Here is a 17,365-nt window from a genome sequence, read left to right as displayed (position 1 = left end):
CCTTTTACACTGTGGGAGGAGCTAGGTTTTGGGGGAAGGTAGAAGAAAGGGAGATCTTCCTCTTCTGTTTGAAACACCGTGGAGTGCTCATCCATTGTTTTAAAATCTCTTTTAAAAATATGGGTAATCAATGGAACAGAAACAGGTCAGAATTTGCCAGCAGACATTAGTGTGTTGTTTGTCATGGCCGGTGCGACAAATCGACCAGGAACGTGAGGGTAAGAGGATGAAGAAAAGAACTCGAGAAGCAGAGAGATGGGGGCAGGAGGAGCACTGAGGAGGATGTCCAACAGTGCTAAGTTTATTCAAAGCATTAAGGCCATATATATAGTGATATTACCATAGGAGAAGCAATACACCTGTGTCTAGTTAAACAACCAGGAGTTCCCATAGTAAGTTTCACCATTGACTGTAAGCAGACCTCGTGATGCCAAATGGCGGATGCCAGTACAGTTGTTCTCTATTGATACAGCAAACCTGAAAGTAATTTATGGGCTGTACTAGGGCAGCAAGGACCAGTCATGAAATTATGACCCCAACCGAATTGTTCTCATTTGTTTAGCAACCGTGTGGGAAGTCCCGTAGGCGAGCGCACAGACCCTTTCTCAGTGCTACTCGACTTTCCCGTCCTAAACCTTTGGTTAGGTTATTCAGACTTGAAAGGAGGCACAAGTCAGGGCCTCATTTGGTCCTCGTCTCAAGCCTTATTGCGGCCTCCCGCAGTTGTTCCTGACAGGAATGGTTATATTAGCGACTCCAGCGGGCGCTGGTTTGGGGCTGGGCACTGAACGAGATGCTGACACACGGTCAGTCAGTTTTTGTCAAACATCCTGACTTCCTACCGTCTTGCATGATCACGTGAGCTGCTTATCCCCCCATGTGTCTCTTGTGCGTTTCTTTGATTACCAGAGGAAAAACGCTCAGTCCAGTGAAGAGTGATACGTATATTGATGTAAGGGTGTATACACACACAGTAACAACTTAGCTGCTTCTTACAGTAATGGAAAGACATAAATTAAGGGACAAAATGTTTTATTTATAACTTTGAATATTATAACACAGAATTTTAAGAATTGGCCCCCTGACAATGTTGGCTGCATTCAGGGTAAGACGAATTCCAGTAAAGAGAGTCCCTATTCCTAACGTTTAACAGTGTCCCTTATGCTGACTCCAACGCCAAAGAGACCTGATCGCTACAAACATTAAAACCCTAATTCAGATAAAGGAGGCTTCCGACTTTCACATTATGTTTAACTGCTCCAACCTAGTCACAGTCCCTGTCTCCCTCCCAACCCTGTTTCTGCCCAGAGGACACCACCTGGACCTCGGTACAGCACAATGGCTCCCAGCTGGCCAAAGTCAAAAGCTCAAACGGAGAAGGCCCCCAGCCCGTGTTTTTCAAGTACACGGCCAGCCCGGACCAGCTCCAAGCCATCATGGACGGTGCGGACGACTGCCGACAGGAGCTGGTCCTGCACTGCAAGAAGTCGAGGCTTTCAGCTGGCCACGGTGAGTTGTGGGAGTCCCTCGCCATCGCGGGCTGCCGTGCCTGCCGGTGGCAGGGGCCGGACCCAGGTGCCCGTGTCGCGATCGTGACGTTACAGAGATGCTTTTCCTCGGAGCGAAGAGCAAGGTCCGTGTGTGGCTCCTCGCTCAGAGCGGAGAAGGAGCTGGGAAGTCTCTTCCCGACTCAAGTGGGCGACGGATCAACGAAAGCCCCTCACGAGGCCGTGGGACGCCAGGTGCTCAGCCACCATGAAGGGCGGCCACGCCTCCGAAATGTCCGGTCTTAGACAGATGGGGACAGCACGCGGGCTCAGTTGTCTGGAAATTCGTCATCACGGGCTGAGTGGGATTAGTCTCTCGGTCATTACTAATAGGGAGCCAAGTCGGTGTCACGCAGCTCCTCTCACGTGGCACACCGGCTAGCGGCTCCTTCCTCATAGCGCTTCTGTTCTTGAAGATTCCATTTTTGGTTTTGGATTTTCTTCCTTTGAAATACCTCACTTTGTCAGAACGGTCGTCAGGGTCCTCTGAGCTCAGGGTCCGAGCCTGCCGCTCTGCAGCCCGGGGGTTCATCTCCCCAAGACTTTCGCGCCCAGACACTGACCTCGCCGGAACCGAACTGCGCAACGGCGATGAAACGCGTGAAGCAAATGCTGTTCGTTGGCCTCGCTGCAGCGTGTGGATGTGTAGTTGGTGCTGGGGGCTTAGTGCTTGTTGTGACTGGGTTCCCGCCAAGCACATGAGCGAGCTAAACCGGCTTGCTCCCGGGGGCAGAGAAAGCAGCCTCCGGGGGAGGAGCTCAGGGCGGCTTGGGCTGCTGGAGCGGGAAAGAGGCGAAGGCAGAGCGGTGTAGACGCCAGCCGCTAGCAGGGTCGGAAAGCAAAACCCCCTTGAATCTGGGGGCAAACTCATGCGCGCTGGTGTGTGGTCTGTGCCACAGCCCAGACACACGGCCCGGGTCAGTAGAGAATCCCCACGCGGAGGGCGGGCCTCTCCCTACCTGATTCGCAAGGGATTCCTCAGCTGTGCTCCCTCCCACAGCAGTAAATAATGCAGTCACTGCTGCGACCAAGCCGAGGCTTTAACTGGGGTTGGGTGGAGACCGAATGAGGGACTTCGTAACTACACAGGCTGGAGGCTGCACTTGCGTGGGCTGCTGCTGGAGAACTCGCACAAACCTCGTTTAGAGGGACGCGGTCCCGCCCGTGATCCCAGCAGCCCTTCATTACGGTGCAGGCGAGGCCTAAACACTGTCCCGGACACACCTGAAAAGGGTCGCACTGCTTCACAGTGTCATCCAGGACACGAATGGGTGCAAGGAGCCTTCCCTGGGAGCCCTCAGTGGAAGGTTATATGGTGGGAAACCACCCTAGGCGGCTGCCAGGAGCTTCGGAGTGTCATGGAACGGACTGGGAATGGGAATGTCAGTCAGAACCGAGTTTTCCCCCCAAGAATTCCCGTGTTCAAGTCCTCAGTTGTTATCAGGTCCCCGGGGTTTATCGCGAGAGGAGAGAAGGCGGAGCCCTGGCTCCTGTGGTTTTCCGGGAGGGTTGCCGGGAGCAGTGGGCCTCAGCTCGTGTTAGGGTCCCGTGGCCTTTGCCTGCAGCGGCTGGTAGGTCTCTGTGCTGCAGATGGTTTCGGGGGCTGCGGTTCTGGGGGCCTAAGAGGGAGCTCGAGGACGGCAAGTGCTGATCCCAGGAGACTGTTTGGTCTCCATGCCGTGAGCGTTAAGGTCCCTGAGGATTGCCCTTGTGGCCGGAGCGGAGGACAGCCAGCCAGGGGCTCGGGTGCCAGAGGTGAGGGGAGCCCTGCTCCCTTCCCTTCCCCCTCTTCCTCTTCGCCTTGCTCTTAATGATCCTTCTGCAAATTCTCTGCATTGCTCCAAGAAACTTGAATGGAGCCAAATGCATTCTGTACCTTGAACAACACTTGCTGGTTCTTACTTGATAGAGGAAATGAGAGATTCGGATGTAAACAAACAATCGTGCATCTGTGGGCAATGATTTCTTTGCTCCTCCATCCAAGAAAAGGATGTTGAATAATCCTGTGTTTAAAATGGTGTTTTAAAAAACATCTGTTGAGTGGAAAAGGTCTTCCACCCCCCACAGATAAGTTTCAACACGCTGAGGGGAAAAACAAACATTGCCGACATTGATTTCTTGGCGCACCTCTCACCCAGCGGCCGGCAGTGGGCGGTAATGAGTGTGGCCCGTGTGCACCCGCTGGGAGGCTGTGGGCAGCAGGTGAAGGCTCATCGAAAGGGAGTAACGAGCGGTGGTGGCTGTAACTTAGGGAGAAGGTGGGATGTGTTCCAGACTCCCAGTGGGGGCCGGGTGGGGACAACCTGATGAGCGTTTGAGGGAGGGAGCATGCTGAAACGGACAGGCATCATTGTGGGCGGCTGATGGAGGTCCCTTCCATTTCTCCTGCTTTGACTCTGTTTATGAGGCACTCTTCCCCTCCACCCTCCTGAGGGCCCTCCTTCCCTGTCACCTTCACCCTGCACTTCTGTCCTGGGGCCTCAGCAGAGGACACAGCCCAGCAGAGCTGAGGTGGCTTCTGGCCCTGTTGGAGCATTTGAGTGTTGAGATAGACTGGCCTCAGTTGTCCAGAGCCCAGGACCCACCTCGGGCATGAGGGAGGCTTGTTAGGCCATGTCTATGGTTTCCAGATACAAAGCCAACGTGTCAGTACAAGAAGCTCATTCCTCCAGCAGACTTGGAAGACATGACAGGAGAGTACCAGTGTTTTCGTCCAATAGATAAGAAATCCGTATTTTGTCCCATATTACATCTTTCAATGGCATTTTAGGCTCTCGAACAGCTTTTGGATGCAGTGTACAAATTACTCTGGTTTTCGTTCATTTATTTTTTTTTAAACGACAGTTCTTTTGGAGTCCTCAGGAGAAATGTGTAGATATCACGCCTGAATGAGTTAGGGACGACTTGCTTGTTTTCTAATAAAAGTAAAACATATGGTGAGAACGTAAGTCTAGACGTGGAAATATGTCTTCAACCTTTGGAAGTCCTCTTTGAAAGGACCCTGTTGTGGAGTTAACCTCTGCTCATCTGTGTTTTAGACAGAGGGGAGTGAAGGACTATGCTGGGGAGGCAGGCAGTGGGGGCAAAGTAGGTGTCACCTTTCTCATACTTGTCTTTCAGATGGAACCCCAGTGAGCTGGTGGGTTGGAAGAACCAATGAGACACACACTTACTGGGGAGGTTCTCTGCCTGGTGCTCAAAAATGTGCTTGTGGATTCCAGGGGAACTGCCTTGATTCTCAGTATCACTGCAACTGTGATGCCGTCCGGAATGAATGGTGATTCCCACATGACTTCCCTGTGCAAACTGTCATTCTGTGTTGCTTAAACCATGTAAGTTAGGTAGACATTGGACAAGACAGTCATATAAAGAGAACAGATTAAAGTACTCCCCAGCCAGTTCGAGGTGTAAGCTTTGATGTGTGCAGTGTAATTAATCTGAGGACTGAGGCGTTAAGGTAGCTATTTCTGCTTACCTGTGAGTAACTAATCATGTCCATCTTATTTTTTTCCTAATAAGACAAGATAGGAATACCAGATTAATGTTTCCCACTCACTGAAAGTACCATTATCAGAGTTCCTCCGGTTAAGTTTAACCCGATGGATACAATGACAGCCCCGTGGCCGACCCCGGCGTGCTTGCACACCTCCCTCGCTGCTGGCTGCATTTTTAAATGGCCTCAGAGGGGAACTCAAACAGGGTCTAGGGTGCATAAAAGGGGATTATGGGACACAAAACTCTCCCTGTCGCTGGAGGTCTCAGAAGACTTCCAAACCCAGAGAGAAGGTGGAAAGGGACCAACCTTCCAGCTAACCTCCAGGTAGCAAGAAATAACTCCCTGAAAACACACATCCACAGACCTGCCCTCACACAGATCTGGACTTCAAATTTACATGGTCCTTGGATTAAGTTAGTGTGGCCATAGGTCAGCAGTACCAATGGCTCATCTTAGAAATACGTGACATTCTTGCTAGAGGCCCGCCCTCCCCAAGGATTCCCACAGATAAAAATGCCACCAAATATGAGCTCACAATCAGGGCTACGCGACCCCAGGGGACAGAAGTGGGAGGCAGAAGAAACCACAGAGTAAACGGATGCCTAAAAATCCCAGATCACGGATACCTTAAGAACATCAGATAAAATAAATGTGAGAGCTGTTGGGAAAATAAGGCCTGGGGTTGATTGAGAAAGCAACCAGATACTATTGATAAAGGTGATTGTGACTTACAAAAGAACCAAATGAACGTTTAGAAATGAAAATATTCTCACTGAAATTTAAGACTTGTCAGATCAGATACTAGACACATGGGATCAGAACACTGGTGAAACGGAAAATGCGTGTAGATGAGTGGCAGGGACTCTAGCCCAGAGAGACGGGCATGGGAGGAAGGAAAGCGGGCACAGGGAAGGGAGAACTGGGGTTGGAGTCAAATTTCAACAGAGGAGACTGGCGATAATTAAGGACCAAAATAGCTAAGAAATGGCCAGACTTGAGAAAATACTAGGATACCAGGCAGGATAAATAAGAGTAAATCCATCTGTAGAAGCATCATGCTGAAATCAAGGAAGATTAAAGAGAATGTGAAAGGGAGCAGAGGTGACCAGAAGGTGTCAAAGCAAGGACTGTCAGACCCAGGCAAGACCCCTCTGTGGACCCAGCAAAGCCTGCAGGCACCAGCACTCCCCTTGCTGTGCAGCAGTAAGTACCATAACTGTCCGGTTCCAAGTGTGTCCCCAGCCAAGATACAGGGACACCCAGACAGACAGACACAGAAGAAATACACCACCAGCTGACTCCAGAAGACAAAGTTTCAAGAATGGTTTTTAAAATGAAAGTGGGCAATTTGGTAAGGAGAGTCCCAGATGCTAGAAGAAACATCAAGGAAAGAAATGGGTAAACTCAGAGATTAACAGAAACATAAGAGGCAAATAGGAGACACCAGTCATGTGTCAGGCATGTACCATACGGAAACAGGAGGGAGCGGTCCTGACCAGGAAACAAAATGATTGTGATTGACAGAGGACTACAGCCAGGGTTAGAAATAAGAATATGATTGAACTTAGAAACTCATTTTGTAGAAGTTTGTCAGCATTAAACAGCTCATAGTGCACGCATTAAGATTTCAAGTGTAAGCACTGAAGAATAGAAACAGTGTAACATTCAAATCCAAAGAGGGAAGGAAGGAAAAATGGGATTTTAAGAAAAGTTAATTCAAAAGAAGGTAGGAAATAAAAGTTAAAAAGGAAGAGGAAACAAAGAGCAACAAAATAACATGAGAATATTACGAGTAATGAGGCACAATAAATGTGAAAAAATAGCCATTTAAATGCAGATAGGTCATTTTGAATTAAAAATAAGTATATCTTGTTTGTACACCTAGAAATGTTGAAAGCAAAATCCTAAAACAACTTACCAAGCAAATGTGCACAGAAGTAATTTAAGTTTAAAAGTCTTTTTTTTTTTTTTAAGATTTTATTTATTTGATAGGGAGAAAGGGTGCCTATGCCCATAAGTGTGGGGAAGGGCAGAGGGAGAGGCAGACTCCCTGCTGAGTGGGGAGCCCAGTGACTTGGGGCTCATCAGAGGACCCTGAAATCATGCATGACCTGAGCCAAAGTCAGATGTTTAACCATCTGAGCCACCCAGGTGCCCCCAAATTTTGAAGTCTTAATATAGAACGATTAATATCACCATTTCATGATGCTTTTTAATTTCACCAAAAAACCCCTAATAATCCTAAACTCATATGTTTCTAACAAAAATGACTCAAAATGTATATAGAAAATAATTGTCTGATTTGAAAGAAGGAATATACAAATCAACCATTGTAAGGAGAGGTTTAGACATACATCTGTTAGCAACTGGAAATCATGTGGATGACAATTATTAAGGATATGGAATATTTTTATATGAAATCAATGGCTTGATTTGGTAGGCCCTGAAAATTATAGAATATATAATCTTATCAAGCACACACGGCACATTTTTGCAAAATGATTTTCCTAATGGTTCATAAAGCAAAACCCAAAAAATTTTACAGTAGTTGTTATGGTTTGGACAATTTCTCTGATTACAGGACATTTAGGTTAGAAATGAATAGCAGAGGGACAAAAGTACAGGAGGCATTTCAAAGCCACAGATGATTAGAAACAAGGAAATGAAGATGACATTTTTCATAGGAAATATGGTTGCCTACCAGGAAAACCCAAGAGGATAGACAGAAATATTATTGAAATTAATGAGAATTTAGTAGGGCTACCCACTGAATCTTAGAATAACTGAATTCCTACAAAGAGCTTACCGTAAGAAAATATCATGAAAACTACTGCAAAATCAGCATGAAGACTGTAGATGCTGCAATAAAGATAACAGAAATATGCAGAACTTTTATGTTTTACATGAGGTTATAAGAAGATGTACCTAAATGGAGATATCACACGACTGCCGTGAGTGGGAAAAATCCGCATTTTCTTGATCCACTTAATTCCAACGCCAGTCATTTGCTGAGTGTTTGGGACGGCGAGGCGCTGGGAAGATGCGCGTGGGAAAGCAGTGGTCAATGACGGTCCTGAAGGTGGAAGCAAGGACGGGAGACTGGCCCCCCAGGACTTGGAGCGTCAGGGGACCGCAGGCTCCGAAAGAAGGGCGTTTGCCGACGGGATCAGAGAAGGGAACAGCTAAAGAGAGGGCCCGGGAGCTTTCAAAGCAGGGGGCTCCGGACCGTGATCGTTCTGTGGTCCCCGGGCTCGCTTTCTCTGGAAGAATTAGGGAACGTGAAAGCCGACCCGGTGTTTGTTGCCTGCAGCCTTTCCCAGAACTCAGGAGTCGCGGTGGCTGTGTTGCACCGGCGAAAAGGTGTTCTGCAAGACAGCCAGCGCCAGAAGCGTCTAGAGCGCCGGGAACGGAAGACCAAGAGGAAGTGGCCTTGGAAGTCCCCTCACTGAGTGCTCGGAACCTACCGTGAGAGTCGTCTTGCCAAGAGAGCAACACTCCGGCCTTTGGGGAAAAGAGAGAAACATGGAGAGGCAAGAAAAACCCTGAGATGTAACTAAATTCGGCGATTTCGAATGAGTCTGGTGACCCTGGCAATGAATCTCGTCCTACGGGAAGCGTGGGCATTTGGGAATGACCTGTGCTGAGAAAGAATTCTCAGTTCTGAGCTGTTTAAAATTTCCTCAGGCTCAGGAAGCTACTTTGCAAACAATAGAATGAAAAAAGAACTTACTATGATATCTGCCTTAACACACACGATTGCCCATTATGATTTTCCTTAGGTTTTTTTGCAGGGCACTCTGTGCTTTGTCATTGCTAAAAACAAAGTGTAGCTTTCCACCACATTATAAATGTAGCTTTTAAATGGTTCTTTAAAATTCAGGGTTACTCAATGAATAACTAATGCCCTTGCATTTTCCCTCTAGATGTTCTACCTCGGTTCAGCAATGACAGGAATGAAAATGCTTATTTGTAACATTTCCTGATACTTAACACCAGGAATTAATTTTGCTGTGTTAGCCCCACATTTATAACAAGCATTTTTCAGACTGACTCCCCCCACGATCCACGCCACCTTCTGGCTTGTCACTGACCACCTGTCCCGGTCCCAACAAACCAGGTGTTCCGTGTTCGGGACGACCTGCCTGTGCGCTTCCACACGCAGAAATCGTAGGGCCTCACCCAGATAAAGCCCTGGGGTTTTGTACTGTCTGATTTTTGGAAACCATCTGATTCCAAAAAAATTGTTTCTGAACTTCAGGATATTTAGTTCAAAGTTTTGATATCTTGCCAATTTGCTCCAGCAGTCACTTTGTTACATTTTCAAAGCAAAATAAAAATGCTAATAATTTTAAACTTCCTACCTCAAAAGAATATTCTTGATGCTTCAACAGAATTGGAATGATTAACTATTAAGTGATGCAGGGCCTTTTTGAAGCAAAGCTATTAGGCTGAACCATTCGAAACTGCTGGTTGTTTTGACTTGCAAAAATGTCAGTGTCAGATGCTTCCGTTTGTATACATCAGAGCAAGTGGGGGCTTTATAACTGCTCGAGACTGAAACTTCCTAGGTTCTATACAGATGCAGGGCACCTGAAGGATGCATTAGACAAACTATTATCTGTCCTAAATCCAAAGTACATACGTAATTGAAGCAGGTCGTAAAAACATGAGCAGCTCACAAGGTGCAGAAGAACCTTCTTTCCTTGCCCAGAGCGGTGGCTGGTGGCACAGCTAGCTTCCTACCAGGACCGCTGGCTCTAGTCCGGTGTTTGCTACATTGGAACCATAGATATTCAGTCCCAAATATTCACTTACGTGATTTTATTATATTACAATTATATTTTCGTTGTTGTTTATAATATCCACTAGATTCCTTGGGGACACTGATGGTGGGTCTTATGCCCACGACCCCGACACGCAGGACCTGGCAAGGAGTCTCTGTGCACCAAATGTTGGCTGAATGAACGGATAGTGACCGTCACGACGAGCTCTTCCCCCGCATTACCCCATGCATTAATTTTAAGAGCACATTGTATCATACCTTCAGTTTGGTTTAATCAACCTCCTCCTTCTTTCTTTCTTTTTTAATGGATGGCATCAATACGTAAGGAAATGCTTAGTAACCACGATAGGAATTTTAGAAAATTGAGTTAAAAAAGAAATATCTGGGAATTGAAAACCTAAATCTATTCAGTTGGGTGGTTTGTTCTTGTTTTTTTAATGAAGCCAGGCAGATCTTGCATGTGTAAGTTTTGCATTTAAATCTCACAAGGCAGCTAGATGGGAAAGGGCAGCAAACTGCTTCATTGCAGGGAAATATAATCTCGTGCTCTCAGTGACAGTTGTGATTTCAGCCCTGCCTGCTGTTATCTCTGTGGTAACGCAGATGGACAAGGAGCTCTGATCCTCGGATGACCTTATTAAGTACGTTACTGTGTTAGAGTTCAGATGAGCCCTTTGATTTCCTTATTGTTACGTATTTACAAATTTAGCTTATCACATCTTGTGCTGCAGTAAGAGACTATTTGCTCCTTCTCTGGATGTCATTCAGAATAACACTAAGGTGGTCGTATTTGTTTTGTAGGACCAGCGACACAGTAGTCCTTTCCCACAAGGAGCACCTGCCAGTCACTCAGGTTGCGATGAGAGACACAGGCCGACCACATTCAGAAGCAGCTTATGAGCTGGGGCCTCTGCTCTGCTCGGGGGACAGTAAGTAGAGGCAAGAGGAACTGCCTTGACCCCTGGAAATGCACGTCAGTGTTTGAGGAGACATGTAGCTGCCTGAGTCCGTAAAAACACCGTCTATGCTAATACTCTGCATCTCATTAGGAATGTGTTAACTTACAAAAGAAGTGTATATTGGTGTTCTGCTTGAGAAAAAAATGAGGAGTATTGTATTACCTTCAGAGTATGTGTCCACTGTGTAGTATTTGAGTCGGATTATTGCTGTGAATGTCGGTGGGATGATCTGAAACACTGATCACCCAGTCAGCAAAATCCAGTGATTTGATAATTAATTAATTGGAGTAAGTATTGGCTGAGTGCCGAGATGCCTAAAACTGGTAAGATACTGAGAAACGGGGTGACGGAAGCCATCACGTGCCTGTTCGTTGTTACCGTCTGACAGTTTGCAAACCTCAGTGGTCCTAACTGTCCTCACCCCTCCGGACTTCCCTGTGGATTTCTCTGGACTTCCATCTCCTAAACTAAGTGGATTTCTCTGGACTTCCCTCTCCCAAACTAAGTGAAATAAAGTGGATCTACTCTACCTTAATTTACTTCCTTCTAATCCGTCTTGAATATGTTCTCTTCCGGCCTTCTCCTTTATCACTCCCTAAAAACTGCCTTTTCCAGGCATCAGTGAGACCTCAAGCGGGCTAAACCCACACTCTGCTCTCAGGTGGCATCGGACAGCTTCGGACCTGACCTTCACCTCCTGTCCTCACTCTGATTCATGTCTTTGTTCAGCTGCCAGCTTACCCACAAAAGTCTGGGTTTTCCCTCCTTCCTTCCCCGTGCCAGTGGCATTATCCTGTTGTGGTGCTCCCGGCCTGTGTCCTCAGCCCTCCCTCTCTCTGCTCTCCAGTGGTGAGCTGTTCCCAACAGGCTTGTGGCTTTAAATCCCACATTGAGGTCAATGATTCTGCCATCGCTGTACCCCAGGCCGTCTCCCTGCACTTCCCCCATGCCACCCAGCTGCTTAGGCTGTACCTCTCTGCCTTGACAGGCATTTCAGAACAGTTTGTCCAAAAGAAGGAAAAAAAGTGTTTCCATGACAACCTTCCCCAACTCAGGGCACGGCAACTCCATGCTTCCTTTCGCTTAGACAGAGAACGTAACAGCCACTCATAACTTCTTCCCTCTCTTAACACACATCGGACTCATCCACAAATACAAATCGTATTGCTTTGAATTTCAAAACTGGATCCAGCGCCCCCTCCCAGTGGCTTGACTGGCCTGCTTGCAGCTGCTTCTGCCCACTTAGCGGAGACGCCACAGAATGGCCAGAGGGAAAATTCAGGGCACGTCAGTCCTCTGGCCCAGACTCTCCAGTGGCCCTTGTATCAGAGCAGAGGCCAAAATTCAATGTCTACCAGGGCTGCGATGGCCAACCCTTCCTGGGGCCGCATAGGAGATGCTGCCATGTGGAGAAATCCTGGCATTTCTGAGCCTTGCCATTGAAGAAAAGGAAGTTTCCTACTTCAGATGACAAAACTATTGAGAGGTGGATAGTCACGGTGTAAAGAACACATGAACATGCCTTGACGGATGACAGTACGAAGAATTGTTCTTCCCACTCATGACCTTAGACTGCAGACCACACTCTGTGTCCAGATAGGACGAACTAAGCACGCCCACCCCATGTCTCCCACGAGTGCTCTATGAAACCTGGGCAGCCTGAAACAGTCATCTGAGGGCTCTAGGAAGCCAGCAGCGGCAAGGAGGAGAAACCGGGAGGCATCATTTACTTTTCCCTCCAGCATCTGTTGGTCAACCCAGACATGGGCACTGGGTCATGGACAGAGAGGTTCCAGGAGAAGCCCTTGAGCCCTGGCTAGAGGCCGGAACAGAAAGGTCCTAACTCTCAGGGGATGCAGGAATCCCATTTCCCTCTTTTTCTCTCCAGGCAGACCCATGACGATAGCAGCAGGAGCTTCCCAGGGAGCGCACAAGAGCCAGGACTTCAGAATGGGGACTTCTGCCCTGCAGAGGGCGGCTGTGGCTCAGAGATGGTGGGAAGACTCCTCTTAGTTTTGTTTTCTTCCTCCACTCACCCATCGCTTGGCAACGGACCAGGTACAGTTGCATAGGACAGCGTTACAGAGCAGTCTCGGTAGAGCCTGTTTTCCAGTTCCGTGACTGACAAGGGAGACCAGGGGACCAGAAAGTACCTGGAAGAGCAGAAGGAGGCGGCCATTCAGGAAAGCATACTATATGTTGTTCATGAAGTCCGAGGCTCACCTTGGAGCCACACATGCATGGATCTGGTCCTAACTGTAGACCCAAGAAGTTGAGAACTGAATGGAGAGTCGACAACCCAAGACCCAGGCTGGCCACTGGGTTGTGCACGAGTGAGACAGAGTTGGGTCGTGCTGCAAAGGCTTTGGAAACTGGGCTGGCATTAGAGACAGCCCACAGAAGGCAGGTTGCAATGTGTGGCCAGATCCTAACTAGGCCAAGTGCCTGCAAAAAAACCTAAATAAATTAAAAACAAAAAATAAAATTTGTATATATGTGTATATATGTATATACACGTATATATTCATATACATATGTAATCAACATGCTCCACAACATTTAAACAAAGCCCAGAATTTATTAATATAATATTTAAAATATCCAGGAAGTCATCCAAAATTACTTAGCACAAAGAATCAGAAAAATCTAAGCTGGCTTAGGAAAATGTAGTCAACAGATACTAATGCAATTGTGACACAGTGGTTAGAACAAATTGATAGAGTTTAAAACAGCTATTACATAAGAACTCTAACAAGTGATCATAAACACTTTTGTAGCAAATAGAAAAAGAACAATTCACCAAAGAAATAGGATATCCAAAGATCTAAATGAAAACTCTAGAACTGAAAAATATGAAACTGAAATAAAAGATGTCCTGGGTGAAATAAGTCAAGCAGAGAGAGTCAATTATCATATGGTTTCACTTATTTGTGGAGCATAACAAATAGCATGGAGGACATGGGGAGTTAGGAGAAGGCAGTTGGAGGAAATTGGAAGGGGAGGTGAACAATGAGAGACTATGGACTCTGAAAAACAATCTGAAGGGTTTGAAGAGGTGGGGGGGTGGGAGGTTGGAGGAACCAGGTGGTGGGTATTGGAGAGGGCATGGATTGCGTGGAGCACTGGGTGTGGTACAAAAACAATGAATACTGTTATGCTGAAAATAAATTTAAAAAAAGATTATAAAAAATAAAATAAAAAACAAAAAACAAAAAACAAAACGATGTCCTGGGTGGACCAAATAGTGGATCTGAGATGAGACAGTCAGTGACCTTAATGATGGGAATGACTCATCTGATCAAAAGAAAGAAAAAAATCTAAAAATGAACAGGGCCTCAGGGAACTCTGAGTCAACAACAAAAGATCTAATATTCATGTAATTGAACATCCAGAAGCAGACAGAATAGTGTGGTGATGAAAAAAAAAATTGGAAAAAAAAATAAGGCTGAAAATTCTCCAAGTTTGTCAAAAAACAGACTTGAGAAGTTGAATGAACTTGAAACAGGATAAACTCAAATTCACCTCCAGACACACCATTATCAAACTGCTGAAAACAAAGGCAATGCAGAATGTTTTAAAATCAACCAGAGAGAAGAGTAATGCATCATCTGCAGGTGAACACCTACTCATATGGCTGTGATTTTCTGATTAGAAATACGGAAGCCAGGAAGGAAGTGGCAAAACATTTCTCAAGGGCTAAAAGTAAAGACTTGTCAATCTGGAATTCCATATTCAGCAAAAACCTCCTTCAGGGATGAAGATAAAGAAATTCTCAGACGAAGAAAAGCTAAAAGCATTCCTTACCAGGAGATACTTTAAAAGACTTTCTAAAGGAAAACTCAGACAGAAGGAAAAAGATACCAGAAGGAAATCTGGGACCTCGGGGGTATAAAATCAGCATGAGAAATGGTAAATATTGGGGTACATATAATAGCCTATTCTCCTGTTGAGTTACTTTAAATGTACTTGTGGCTAAAAGCAAAAAATACAACATTATTTCAAAGAGCTCTTACTTTGTACAGATGGAATACATTTGGCAGCGATAAATAAAGGGCACTCGGAAAACCGACAGAATTGTTGGCGAGGTTTTGACATATGAGTCCCAGTGGTTAAAATGCAGATTCTGAGCAGACTCTGAAAAGGCAAGTGTATATATTGTCACTCCTGAAGTAACCAGCCAAGGAACTACTACGGACAAACGAAAGTAGAATACTAAGAAATGTTTAACCCCAAAGGAGACAGAAAAGAACAAAAAAGCCTAAGAAACAGGAAAAAATAATAAAATGATAAAACTAAATTAAACTTGTCAACATTTATATTTAATATGAATGGTCTAAACAAACCAGTTAAAGGACAGATGGTTATGACTCAATTATGTACTTTGTACAAGAAACTCACTTCAAATATAATGATATCACAAGTTTAAAAAGAGGGACAGGGAAAGATACATTACACAAACACTAATTGAAAGAAAGCTGGAGTTTCTGTATTAAAGTTTTTGCTTGAAAGCATAGAAAATTAATAGATACAAAAAGCGATTAAGAAGGTACAAAAACAATGAATACTGTTATGCTGAAAATAAAAAAAAATAAAAAAAGACGTAAGAATCTTAATGAGCTTCAAAATATGTAAAGCAACAACTGACAGGATGGAAAGGGGAAGTAGGCAAAATCATAATTATAATTAGAGATTCCAATACTCCTTTCTCATTAATCTTTGGAACTAATGGGGGGGGGGGGAACAAGCAAAGTGTACATAAAACCTAATATCACCACAAAGCAACTGAATTTAATTGACATTTATGGAACACCCTACCAACAGTAAAATACACATTCTTTTAAAATGCACATGGATACACCATATTCTGTGTTACAAAACAAACTTGAGCACATATCAAATAAATCATACAAAAATACATTCCCTGACATAAATGAACTAAACTAGAAACAAAGAAAAAAGAGAGTGAGAAAGTCTTCAAACACTTAGAAATTATACACCAAGCTGCTAAATATTAAATGAATCAAGGAGGTCTCAACAGACATTATAAAATACATTGATCTGAATGTAAAGGAAAATACAACATATCAAATATGGTGGGAGGCAGTTATATCAGTGCTTGGAGAGATAGTAATAGTATTAAATGCTTGTGTTATGAAAGAAAAAGGTCTCAACTCAATGATTTAAGCTTTTACCATAAGAAATTAGAAAAAGAAGAAAAAATAATTCAAAATAGCAGAAGGAAGGAAATAATAAAGATAAGAAGAGAAATCAATTAAAGGCAGAGATCTATAAAAACAAAATATTTATAAAAGAACAATAAAATAGATAAATCTCTAGCAAAACTGTTAGAGAGAAGAGAAATATTACCAATATGAGGAGTGAAAGCTGAAGTATCACTACAGACCCTACAGACATCAATAGGATAATAATGGCATACCACAAACAACTCTACACACGTCAGTTCTCCAACGTAGATGAAACAGACTAATTCCTTGAGAACCACTAACTACTAAAACTCACTCAAGATAAATTGAACAACTAGTAGAGACCTAGAAGTATTGATGGAATTGAATCCAGTCAGAGATGACTTCATTGGTGAGTTTCACCAAAGAAGAAATAACACCATGTTTACACAATCTCTTTCAGCAAATATCAGAGGAAATTCTTTCCAACATTTTATGAGGGCCCAACATTGCCCTGATACCCAAACTAGAAAAAGAAAATGCAAAAAAAAAAAAAAATTAAGACAGAGATAACTATGGACAGCATCATCACAGACACATATACAAAGATCCTCAACTACATTAGCAAAAAATCCAGGAACATTTAAAGAATAATACACCATCGCCAACTGACATTTACCCTAGGATACAAGGCTGACTCAGTGCAGCTGACCCTGGAACAACATGGGTCTGAACTGGGCAGGTCCAGTTATGTGCAGATTTTTTTCAAAAAATACAGTACCATCCTGTAAATGTGTTTTCTCTTCCTTGTGATTTACTTAATAATATTTTGTTTTCTCCAGCTCACTGTATTGTAAGAATACAGTATATAATACTATAACATGCAAAGTGTGTGTTAATCAAACGTTGATGCTTCTTGGTAAGGTGTCCAGTCAACCTGTCCATCAGGCTATTAGTAGTTAAGTTTTTGGAGGGTCCAGAGTTACATGTGAATGTCCAACTGTGCAAAGGTCAGTGCCCCAACCCCCTTGTTGTTCAAGGGTTGACCATATTTGGAAATCAATCAATGTCATCTACCATATTAACAGTTTAAAGAAGAACAATCACACCAGATGTTTTTTTGCATCAATTGATATGAACATGATCATTTGAATTACTATGACTATATCAAGAATTAACATGATACATTCATATCAGATACCACTCACAATACAATTCTTAGCAAACTATGAATAACAGGGAACTTCTTGATCCTAATAAAGGTTGTCTATATACGGACAGTTGGCAGCATGATTACTGGTGAAAAACTGAACCCTTTTCCTGCAGGAGTGGGCACGAGATAAGGATATTCAATCTCACTGCTTCTGTTCTGTGACATCAGTGGCACTGGACGTCCT

General features: G+C 44.6%; 2 protein-coding genes across 2 annotated transcripts in view; one reads left to right on the top strand and one right to left on the bottom strand.

The window, feature by feature from the left end:
• Positions 1 to 11,472, top strand: part of LOC116862612 (contactin-associated protein-like 3) — a gene marked incomplete at its 5' end in the record, with an annotated part of 58,438 nt that extends 46,966 nt beyond the window's left edge. The window contains 4 exons of the mRNA XM_032849970.1: positions 1,309 to 1,509; positions 4,668 to 4,824; positions 10,628 to 10,755; positions 11,447 to 11,472. Coding sequence (XP_032705861.1) covers positions 1,309 to 1,509; positions 4,668 to 4,824; positions 10,628 to 10,755; positions 11,447 to 11,472 — 512 coding nt within the window. The remainder of the gene's footprint in view (positions 1 to 1,308; positions 1,510 to 4,667; positions 4,825 to 10,627; positions 10,756 to 11,446) is intronic.
• Positions 11,473 to 12,864: 1,392 nt separating this feature from the next.
• Positions 12,865 to 17,365, bottom strand: part of LOC116862611 (contactin-associated protein-like 3B) — an 87,009-nt gene continuing 82,508 nt past the window's right edge. The window contains exon 11 of the mRNA XM_032849969.1: positions 12,865 to 12,938. Coding sequence (XP_032705860.1) covers positions 12,865 to 12,938 — 74 coding nt within the window. The remainder of the gene's footprint in view (positions 12,939 to 17,365) is intronic.

The sequence above is a fragment of the Lontra canadensis genome, unplaced genomic scaffold (genome assembly GCF_010015895.1).
Source record: "Lontra canadensis isolate GAN:19392208 unplaced genomic scaffold, GSC_riverotter_1.0 scaffold275, whole genome shotgun sequence".
Classification (NCBI taxonomy): domain Eukaryota; kingdom Metazoa; phylum Chordata; class Mammalia; order Carnivora; family Mustelidae; genus Lontra; species Lontra canadensis.
This window is presented reverse-complemented; position numbering and strand designations above follow the sequence as displayed.